General features: G+C 32.3%; 1 protein-coding gene across 1 annotated transcript; it reads right to left on the reverse strand.

The window, feature by feature from the left end:
• Positions 1-214: 214 nt before the first annotated feature.
• On the reverse strand, positions 215-9,915 carry LOC134277508 (uncharacterized; the record flags this gene model as incomplete). Its single annotated transcript, XM_062759841.1, has 15 exons — positions 215-1,223; positions 1,396-1,497; positions 1,665-1,849; positions 2,304-2,426; positions 2,883-2,996; positions 3,417-3,603; positions 3,845-4,035; positions 4,563-4,661; positions 4,999-5,081; positions 6,049-6,124; positions 6,272-6,437; positions 6,796-6,942; positions 7,035-7,064; positions 7,563-7,729; positions 9,652-9,915. Coding segments are annotated over 15 exons (2,301 nt in total), but the record flags the coding sequence as incomplete, so codon positions are not given.
• Between the last annotated feature and the right edge of the window lie 2,472 nt (positions 9,916-12,387).

Below are 12,387 nucleotides of genomic sequence, written 5' to 3' on the forward strand. Positions count from 1 at the left end.
TGGATTTTAATTACATTTTAATATAATGAATAGTTTTAACTTTTTATATAGGTCTATTCCAAAGTATCAAAATTGCATAAATTTTGCATTTTTGGATGTACACTTTTTGTTGGTTAATTGTGTGACTAAATTTGCCTTACAAAAGACAACATTCGTTGAGGTGAGCTCTGTAATCTCTGATTACCTATGTTTAAATTAAGGGAAAAAGAAAGAAACAATGGATTGTCTCCCATATTGGTTTTGAATAGATAACAAGAAATTATGTATTTGATGAAAATATTTTTAATAATTTTATCTATATAAATACCCAAGATACAAAAGAAAATCACTAGATTTAATCACTTGAATCTCCCTGATTTCTGATAAGACTAGCCCAAAAAATTAAGAAATGTACAATTTGAAAAATGACAGTCACTCAAAATTAAAGTGAAATGTAAAATTACAGATAGTTTATTTAATGCTCAAGAGACCTAAAATATCAGTTGGAAGATAATTCAGATATACCAACAACAAACTTATCAACAATAATATTGTAAATAGAACATTCAAATAGCAATGGAAAATTATCCATGGAATAAAAACAAAAATATCACAGCCAGTTTTCTTGTGTATAAAGACAATGTCAATAGTATAAATATGAACACAGCACTATGATTATTTTATTGGTGCACATAAGGTTCCCATGGCAGTGTCAACAATTGAAATTCCACAAACCTCCACATGTATGTAAAGTTTTTAAAGATGAACACAAATTATGCACATTGTTGACACTAAAGTGGCATTTTGAAAAAAAGAAACCATATAATTAGTTGTTTATTATGGTTTTGGTCTTTGACATAAAACTGATTTTTTCTCTCTATGCCTCTGTCTGTTGAGGTGTTTCCCTGGCTTTAGTAGAACCCTCTTTTTCACTTTTCTTACTCTGACGTGAAGCTCTGGAGTAAACTTCTCCTGGATGAGGAGATACTTTTCCTGAACATAATCCGTCCTTGACCCCTGAGCATTCAGCATTTAAGTCCTTGACAATTGTTCCAGCAGCCACACTAGGTTTCCTTCCTCCTTCCCGAGTTGAAGGCACTTCCTCTCTAGGAATCAATGACTTGTCATAAATATTAAAATAAAAAATTCTTATTCTGTTTCCATTCCCACTTGCTATTCTAAGGTCATCAAAGTAGATGCATTTCACATTTCCCCTTTGACCTTTAGTTTGGATGCTTTCTTTCCTGTAGTAAAAAAGGAGATCAATATATACATGTGTACTATGTAATTTATAATTATGAGATAAGAGCATGTTAATAATTTTGTAATTTTTTTCCTTACTGCATTTCCTTGGTGTTAGACATGTATATCTCATGTGCACATTCAGACTAAGATTGCAAGGGACATAACTCTAACCTTTGGAGATCCCAGTATTTGACTAGACCATCTTTTCCAGCACTGACTATAGTTCCTGTCAATTTCTCCTTATCTGTGACCTTTAATCTCACTGTTTCTATCCTGTAAATTTGTGAATTTTTATTTTTTCTTAATTTTAATCCTTCTATCACATTCTTTCATATACACATCAAACATACAGGTATTTATGAAGTGCCAAGCAAGATGAAAAATTTATAACACGTGAAAAAGGACATTTGCCAAAAAAAGGTAACCTGAAATTTTTTTACCTCTTCATGTGGCCTTCAAAAGTCCTGATGAGCTTACATCTATCTGTGTTATATAGACAGATAGTCTCCCCATAACTACAGGCAATCAGCCCCTTACTGTAGCTGACGGCCATGATGGAGGTAGAGGGGCTGGCCCAGATTGTCTGCTTCTTCACCCCCGTCTCTCGGTCCCAGATACGAACCGTCTACAACAGAGAACAATTGTATTAAGGTAGTAGACACATTTTATGGGTAACTAAGTTTCATTGAAGAAAAAGTCCCAAAAATACTTTTAAAGGGCAGCTCCCATCAGCCACATACCTCTGATTACTATTTAAAATAAAAAAAAAAAAAATAGTGGCTCCAACCAGCCGATAACCTTTGGTTTGATCACTCAGGTGATTCAAGCAATCAGAGTGTGTGGCTGATGGGAGCCACTTTTTTGAAAACAAACTAGTGAGTCTTGTTTTCAGAGTCTCTATTCAAGATTTTATAAAAAAAATCATTTATCATGAATTTCCTACAAGAAAACCAAGCATTATTTCCAAAACTATTCCAAAAGAAGTATTTTTATGTTTCAGTCCATTTTTCAATGCAAATGTCCATCTTTATTTCTCAGGCTGTTTTATTTTCAGGCAGTGAGGAGGTACTGCATCTTACCCTGTCAGCAGACCCTGTGATGACTAGAGACCCATCCTCCGACATGTCCACAGCAAAGATGGCCGCATTGTGTCCGATCAGTTCAGTCAGGAGGTGACAACGAGAAATGTCCCACACTTTGGCCTACAGAAAATTCTCATGAAAATAAGTAAGGGGAAGCAAAGTCTAATTCACATGTTTTTCAGACACATTACTCACTGCAGCCCAGCTTTATCTAACATTAGTGTGCAGTAAATATGCTTGATCTAAAAACTTTTACCTTGGAATGCTGTAAAACATTCTTATAGGAAAGTATGCCGGGGCAATTGGATTTGTTATCATTATAATTTGGTTTAAAATCTACAGTAAAACTCAGTTATAACAAAGTCAGTGGGACCTGTGAAATTGCTTCGCTATATCTATAATTTGTTATATTCGTATAAGGAATTCTTTAATTAGATTTATGTAGTTAGGGATCCAAGATAACTTCAATATAATCGTGAATTTGCAATATCAGTCTTTGCACTAAATGTGCTTTACTAAATATTTTAAGTTCATCATATGTTTAAAATTTATTTTAATAATCTTAGATCCACCCACCGTTCTGTCTTGAGAGGCAGAGACCAGGATGTTCTCATGTCGTACCATGGCCCACACTGGACCCTCGTGTGCAATTAACGTCCTACAACACGCCCCTGTCTTCATGTTCCAAACCTTCCAAAGTAAACGGTAAATGTTTATATAACAGTCTCTAGGATTAAGGTGAAGTACAATTCAAGTTTTACATGTATTGAATATATTTTAAAAATAATATTGCCTGACATAAAATTTATGAGGGCAAACAAACTTTTAAATAATTATGAATTTTTACCACAGCTCTTCATACTGAACCATTATTTTAGAGGCGTATCATGTGATATTATACATGCCAAATTCAGACTTTTCCTCTGAAGAACATACATTATGATAGTATGTGTACATTGTGATAATCATATCTTAAAGTCATAATTTAAAATTAAAATTTTCATTCAAAAGAAATTTCCTAATTTAAAAGTTTTTTACATGACCTCCCCTCTCTTAACACACACAAACTTAATATTCCTCTATTGATTTGACCACACAATAAAGTCTTACCTTGATGGTGCCATCATAAGAGCCACTGACCAGTAGGGCCTCGGTGAAGAAGTCCAGGCACCACACCCCCCTGTCATGGCCCCTCAGGGTCTGGAGGAGTTTCCCCGTCTTCATGTCCCACAGCTTGATCAGTTTATCCTGACCCCCACTGGCCAGGGTCCTACCATCAAATATGATCTCCTCCACCCTATAATATGACCACAGTGTTTTATTGAAAAAATATAATATAACAAACTCTATAAATGCATAAAAATAACACAGTGTGTGGTCCATATTGAAATGGTTACTGTGGACAGAGGGACAGCTAGAGAGACAGACAGAGGGATGGACAAACTCGGAGGGAACCTGAAGTTCCCTCTGGTTTCACCTGTAGGGGACTAAAAAAATGATTCCAAGGCACTGTAAAATATTTCCTGTATGTCACTTACTGGTCACTGTGACCTTTAAGGTCAAGGACACGACAGGCCCCACTCTCCCAGTTTTTGGCCAGGTAGACATTATCCCTATATACAGTTTTCCAGTTAGGATTGGAGGGAACAGGCACCTTAATTTCTATGTGTTCACATTTATCTTTCCAAACTTCATTGTTATTGGCAAGAGTATACCAGTTCTTACTGACCTGAAAATGAAAAATGGCAACATCATAATTAAATCATTCAGTTTTTGCCCAGTTGTCATCTAAACATTACCCTTATAGTGGCATTTTTCAAAATTGAATTCCAAAGTTCACAAAAAATTGGTATGTACAGTAAAAATTTATATACCCTAAATTTAAAAATTATCCATTAGATTTTAAAAATATCTTGATGAATTTTCCCAGATTTAATGTACGTCTTTGAAGGATGATCACAAAATACAAAAAGATTCAGTTTTGCATTTAAACTTTGAACTAGCTCACACCATAATTTGGGAATATATTTTCATATAATACAGAAAATCTACAATTTTCTTTGACTGTTGAAAAAAATACCAACATCAATAATATCAGTATATCTTCATTGCTATATTAACTAAAAATCGGAACTTGGCTAATTAAGTGATGTTTATACCCAAAGTCATTAAATCCGGTTTTCTGTATAAAATTTCAAATAAAACCCAAACAATGGAAGACTTGACATTTATAAGGACCTGATAACAGATACGTACACTTGAGCATGTGAGTATTTGGAATGGAGTGAGGTATTTGAGAATCTTTAGGGACACTTTTTCAGGTAAGAGGGAAAGGAAATCCCGATGTTGTCGCACCTGCAAAACAAGATTAACGTACTTTAAGAAAAGCTTGTGTATATTTGTTTTAAATCACTCTTAAATTCTGGTAGAGATAAATCATATAATGGCTGATATATAGCCTTATTCTTTAAAATTTCTTTAAAAATAATTTGTTGAACAATGGAAATTTTTGTTTTAATTGCTCTCAATATTCCTTTAGTAGCTCTTTTCAAATTCTGATATGCATGACATTTTTCAGTACATTTTAATCAGCAAGGTTAAATCAATTTCACATGTGTTTCTTAAATGTTTGACCATTCAATGCGAATATCAAGCTACATTTATAACATTGAAGTCTATGGCCTCTACGTACTGATAAAAAACTGGATATAAAATACTGTTGCCGCGGGTCCAACTTCAGGATGACCTTATGTAGAAATTCATTTCTCTTCACGTCTGCACAAATAGAACAAATATCATTAAACTATCGAAATGGAAAAATAAATATCATCATATCAGAGAATCGTTCTTAAGCTGTTTGATTCCATATCAACAAACGTTTGTATGATTTATCAAAAACAAATATAACTTCCTGATAAAAGAGCTACCTTCACTCATTGAAAAGGACAAAGAGTTAGGAGACAAATTGAAAAGCAATATATTACGTGGCGGGGTAATGTGTGTTTTTGGTGATAATCCAATGGTGTTTCTGATTTGCGAAGAGAGGGGATTATGGGATCAGTTTGGGTCGACCCTGGTCTCCAGGAAGTATTGGGAAAATTTTGAATTTTTTCAAAGTGCAGAGTAATTTCACCTATCAAATTAAAATTGGAATTGGGCAATAAATGTTTTGAAGTGTTACTCAAGATTTCAAGTGTCTAAAGTCAATGAATATGTACACAAACAGAATGTTTCATAAGTTTTCCCAGTCCAAAGTGCATCTGCATTGCTCAAAATCTCCAAAATTCAAGAATATGTGACATTGTAATAAATCACACTCTAAATTAGATTTAAAATTTCCTGTCTTCTGTATTCAATTACTGTTACAAAAATGTAAATTTATGAAATAAACAAAAGCAATTAAAGAAATTGGTGCATTTTAATGCTTACAACAAGGAGAAATTGGAAAAAATTTATTTTAAAAGAGGTATTTATACATGTATTGTATATGAAGTCTCTTTGTTTTAGAGATTTTCTGTGAGGAGTTCTACCAGTTTTAAACAATTTAAACTACAGTCAAACCTTGATGGGGCTGAGAAAATACATCAAGATATCCAAGGATTTGAGATATCCATGATAAAATAATAAAGGTTAGGAATTAAAGCAGTTGAGACCTCCAAGTATTACTTTGACACATCTGCAGTATTCAATATAACTGGTTCTGGATTTCCAAGTTCAACTGTATTACTTAATTAACAATTACCTGTCCAGTCATTCATATACCAGTTGATTATAGTTCTGGCATTTTCATCCAATTCAGATGGCCTCTCATCCTCGGCCTATAGGTGAAAAAAAATCCCAAGAATCCTAATTCATTAGACAAAAATATTTCAGATAATGAATTTCCTCTTCATGTTCAAATATTGAATTCATTTTTTTTGTTATAATTAATCCAGTCTATAACTGGAATAATATTAATTGCTTACATGTATATGTTTGGCACATTTTGCAGGTAGAATACTGAGGGAAACAACATGCTTGACTGGGCGCAGAGCTGATTGGTCGATGGAAGTGAGGCTCTGTAGAGAGTTACTAAGACTGTTGGGATTGCTCTCATTCTGAATGTGACGTTTGATTGGCATTTCCAGAAACCTGCAAGAAGACAATTCAGATACCATATTAACATAGCATAATTAATTCTTGATACACATATGTATTGATGCAGTGAATCATGCACCTTAAAATTTCAAAACATGGTTGATTTGTTTCATACCCTTCACAAGGGAGGATCTTTCCTTTGAACTCAGATGGCTTAGATGAACAATTGATTCAAGACAATATGTATTGAATACCATATAAAACATTTCTTTGTGGTTAAAGGAAAGGCTGCACAGAATACAGAAATTGAAGTCTTGAAGTTTTTTGTTTGAACAACATAATAAACGTTTAACTTTTGTTCTAAAAAAAAATTGAGTTTTCTCCAAGCTCAAAGCTTGCAGAGTTCCCTCACCTGAGAACTGCTTGACTAGAGTGAAGTTTCTCTGGGTTGTGGGCCAGTAAGGGGTGTTTGTTAACTTTGTGTTTGGCCGGCCTCTCTGTTACCCTAGGCTGCTTTATAACTGGGAGGGACTCTCGAGACTTAGGGTCCCTTAATGAACTATGAAGCGAAAAATGTATAAAGAAAATTAAGTTTAGCAAATAAATTTAAAGGCTTCTTTGAAAATTCATTATTTTCAAAGTTAAACATACCCAAAACGTACTATTCCATTTTTCTGTTTACTGAAAATTTTAGATGGAAGAACATGTTAATAGAGCTAGGATTATACAGAGGTTTGAGTTAATAGGATATACAGAGAAACCTGTCTTATCCAACATGCACTAGGACTAAATTATTTTAATGTTGGATTGTGCAAGAATATATGGAAAATTGTAAGTGAGAATGAAAATAAGACTTAATTCAAAAGTCAAATGGACTGCACAGTTATGTTAGATAGGTTTTACTGTACATGTACACAATTACTGCATAACATTTATACCCTGACAGTCATATACAAATTGGAGAAGGAAAAGAGTTTTTATACAGAAGTCATTAAAAATTTGGTCAGTTAATGTTATTGATTGAATTAATCAAGATAGGACTTGGGGTGAAAGGAGCATGCAAATGAAAATGTATTTTACAGTTACTTAAATTCAGTGTTGGGATTTATACAGAAAAGTTATTTCCCCTGATAGAGGAATTTACAAAGAAAAGTTATCCCCCCTTACAGAAGCTATTACCTATATTCTGTGTACACTCTCTGTAATTTTGTGTCCTTCTCAACAGGGATTTCTGGGAATTTAACAGAAGCTTTCTCCTTTGCCTGATTTTTGACATCGTCATCGGACCGAAAATAACCGGACTTGACTCGGTAAAAGTTGTTCTGTCGGTGCAGTATCAGCTTTTGCTGAAACACATTAATTTCAAAATATAGACTTCATTTTTTACAGCATTGGAACAAATGCAGCTACAGTAAAACATACATAAAACAAAAGATCCAGAGACAGACTATTTTGCTTCATTATAAGCTAATTCATTATATCCATGTAAGTTTATATCATATTTTTTCAGTCACAGGAAATGAAAATTACTTAAATGCTTTAAGCGTAAATTCATTATAAGCATGGATGTTGAAAAATGTATGTCTGAGGGATAAAACACTACCAGTATACAGAAATTAATATAAAACATGCATCACCAAGAGATAAAACTTACAATAGCAAATCCTGATTAATATTTAATGCTTTTCAGGGAAACATTACTTGGTTACATTCAAACTGATTTTTCACTGCATGAAGTTTAACTATTTAAATTAATATTTCAAATGCCACCTGAATTGAATGCCATTTCTATATGACATTTTTATTCTGCATTTAATATATTTTTAATAAACACAACAAGTGTTCTACTTAATAGTTTCTTCTGTTTTTAATAAAACAAATACTTCTAAGGGATTATGCCATAGTTGTGCACTCAATACATTTGCTATTATATATACAGACCTGATATAAATGGGTGTGGACTTAAAATATTGTCATTTTCTTTTATCATTGTTGAAAATATTTAAAGGCAATTAAAGTCCTTGAAATTGTATTTTAAATGAAAACAAACATTGAGAACATGTAATTTTACTCCATTATCAAGTTCATAACACAACTGTTTGGGAGGAAAAGTTGAAGTGGCTGGAATTAACATTGAAAACTCAAAGAATTTTGTACTTGAGAAGCATGTTGAAAAGTTAATACCAGAAAATACAATTAGTATGGCCCTGTTTGTCAGGTATAGAATTACCTGAGAATCAAAAAACAAACACATTTAATGTCACAGGATATTCTGAAATCAAGATAAATTGAGAAATTTTAAATAGGGTATAGTTTCCTGATATTTTATCAGACTTCAACTTTGAATAATTTCTTTTCATGTAAACTAGAGAGGACATCTAAGTGAATATAGGCCTGCATTATATGCATTAAAATTTCATTATTACAAAATATTTTTTGCAAGAATTCTTTCCTCAGAAATTTGCATATAAGCACCCCCCCCCCCCCATTTCTCCCATTTTTTAAAATCCTAAATATTGATCAATTCATTCCATACATTTTTCAAGGAGAGAACAAAAAAAAAATCCTATTCAGCATCATTTCAAATGACTACGGAGTCTGCTGGTATAAAAAAAAAACGGTATCTTTTGTGAAATATTGATTTGTAAAAATTTGTCCATTTCATAAGCCTTTATCTTAATCCCTCTATTAATGAATTATATTTCAGAAGCCAATGTAGCAGCAAGACCTCCTCATGTAGAATTAATTTGAAGGCATGTTCCCGAGGGCTGTAAACTTATCTCAAGTTCAATAATCATTACATGATATTCTTTTTGCGGTGGATCAGCTTTTTTCATTGATGCAGGTTGGAATTTCCAATAGTTCTTCTGTCTTCTTCATAATTTGCATTTATTGGTGAAATTGTTTTGTTTTTTTTTTTAATTCATTATGGCATTTTTTTTTTAAATCTGAGGAGAATTAATACACATTATGATCATATTCTTTAAATAATTGACTTGGAGCTTTGATTTCATTAGCAGCATGCATATATTTTCCTAATTAATTTATGTATTTTTGAACACATAAAAAAAAAAATCAATAACATTCCCTAACTTTTTACATCCAAACATACAGACAACAAACTTTCTTGTTTGAGGGATATATTTATGATTAATTTATCATTTATAATTTAATTTTTTTTCACTAGGAAAAATTCAATGAACATACAAGTATTACCAAATTTTTCACATAAAATAAAGATCCACCACCAAAAAGAATAGATCAGTACCTCAAGTTCCCGACTGGTGTGTGTACTGAAGGGTTTGAACTCCATTGAAGGGTACATGCTCTGAGCTGTGTACATAAAGTCACGGTGAAGATGAGGCTGCATTACTGTGTATAGAAACTGGAACTGTGTGTGGTTACTCCGCCTTAAAATCCACTCCAGCAGGTGGCATCTCTGTAAATAAAGATAAAAATGTATAACAGTGTAAAGAAACTGGAACTGTGTGTGGTTACTCTGCCTTGAAATCCACTCCAACAAGTGGAATCTCTGTGGATAAAGAAAAATAGGTATTATATTGTATAGAAACTGGAACTGTGTATGGTTAATCTGCCTTTAAAAATCCACTCCAGAAAGTGGTATCTCTATGAATAAAAATAAATGTGTATCACACTTTATAGAAACATGAACTGTGTGTGGTTAAACTCCACTCAAGTAAGTGGCATATCTGTGGATAAAAATAAATATTAATATATACACTGTACATGTACTTGATTTTGATCATATGATAGCAGATTGGCATCTCTATGGAAGAGATGGGTTTTTACATGTACTTGATTTTGATTATATGAATAGCAGATTAAGTATGAGAAAAATTTCAAAATGAGTTTTGAGACCATAATGGTTTAAGTTATAAGAATTTGCTGAAAGACACTGCATTAATTACAAAACGGTATGTTAAGCTAGCACCTGACAGTGTCTCTATATGAATATAACAACATTCCAAATAATATAATAAGCCATGAATATCAAATTACTATTTCTTCAAAGTATTTGTACTTTAAAAATTCCTTTGATTGCTCAATAAATGTTGCTAATGATCAGTCATAGGAACGATATTGACAAATAATGTTGAGCAAGCCTTCTACTCTTAAAGCAGCATGCACCACTTCAATGTTAAGGCACTTCTCTCACAAATCAATGGTTATCACTGGTATTATGTTAGTTTTCTACTTGTTTAAATAAATCACAATTTCATCCATTGAGTAATTTGTCATTGCTGGCCTTTTGAAAATTTTGTAAATCAATGACAGATTTCCTGCATGATGTAGAAGTTGCAATTGGTTTGCTAATTTGTATTTTAATGGTGCAAAAAATAAGCTAAGGTTTATACTTTGATGGAATTTTCAAAAAATAAGTAAAACTCAGGGTTATCCCTCAGACCTATGGCTATATCCGTAATTCGTTATAACGGAAATTCATTAAATTTATAAAGGGGGATGAAGATGACTTCGCTATATCCTATCAATTCGCTATATCCCTGGTTTTGCTGTAGACGTAAATGACAGGTTATTCTGGTATTTCCCATCAACCCCTATGTTAGGGGAGGAACCCCAATCTTCCTGCTATCTTTGAAATTTACTAGTTTGTATTGTCTCATTCTTCGATATACTTAGGGACAATCCAGAGTCTACATAATAGTTCAATTTTTAAAAGAATTACATGATTAAACATTCTATTAAATTACAATAATCATTTCATATTTAAAAAATTGGGTGAATGACCAAATATATAATGAAATAAATGTATCTTCAATATAATCAAATTAAAAACATTTTTTTTTTACCTTTTTATCATTTTAGGGGAGTGGGGTTGGTGGGTCTTTTGTAAAAAGGGTGAGGGCATTTAAGTTAGAGTCTGAAAAATCTTGTACACCCATTTTTTTTTTTTTTTTTTTTTTTTTTTACATGTACAGCCTTTTAGTAACATTTCACAAACTTGTTGAAGGAAAAACTGACAAACTATAGCTGACAAATCAATTAGGTCTACTGTTTTGTCCTTGTAAAAAGTAAGGAAGAAAATTTATGAAATTCAGGTTTTTTTTTACTCCCTTAAAATGTCAAGCAGTGGTATATAAATGCCCTGTATGGGATCTTGGAGCATTTAAAAGCCAAGATAGCTCCCTAACAGTGTTTATTTATTTCCTTATATGTGGGAAAGCCTTTTAAGAAAATTAATATATCTGTCATTGAAATGCATCCATCAATCATCTGAAAGATTTCAGATTGAAATTCATTGATGATTTCATTTAATTCTTACTTTCCAACTGATATTTGCATGCTGTTCCACTAAATAGAAAAATTTCAGATATTTAGCTTGAATGCAAGCATTTGGAATATTGGATTTTTAATCCTATGCATTATCCTCAATATGTACCAATAAACCATCAATTTTTCTCCATTAATATTGAATAGAAATGTCATAAATATCACTAAATGATCAACTGCTTTGTATATGTAAAGAAATTTAGGTCAAATTATTTTTGCAATCTTTGTAATCATTAAGAAGTAAATTGGGTCTTTAATTTCTCTTTTGGATTAAAAGATATAAATCTATATTGAAAAAGTTAACAAGGTAAAAACAATTTTTTATTCAGCAAAAATATTATTATTCTGGTACAGTATGGTCCTAGTTCTTTTCAGCTGACAGGTAAATTACAGTAATTTCTCTTTCCATGTCAAATCTTATCAGCTATCCAATAAACCATTCAGGTTGAGGTAGAAATTGTTTTTTAATTATTCATCAAAGAATAATCAGAAAAATCTGCTGTCCAAATTTGTCTTATTTTTAACTGGAGCTATAAATACCTTTTTCATATACTGAACTCTGAACTATTCGTAATTATCCAACCCCAACCCCCCATTTCATCAGCGTACGCAACCCCCCCCCCCCAAAAAAAAAAAAAACCAAAAAAAAAAAAACACACACACACACACCCTATTTCATCAGAGCACTCATAGG

The sequence above is a fragment of the Saccostrea cucullata genome, unplaced genomic scaffold, assembly GCF_032062105.1.
Source record: "Saccostrea cucullata isolate Sc308-1 unplaced genomic scaffold, CSIRO_AGI_Scuc_v1 ctg649, whole genome shotgun sequence".
NCBI lineage: Eukaryota > Metazoa > Mollusca > Bivalvia > Ostreida > Ostreidae > Saccostrea > Saccostrea cuccullata.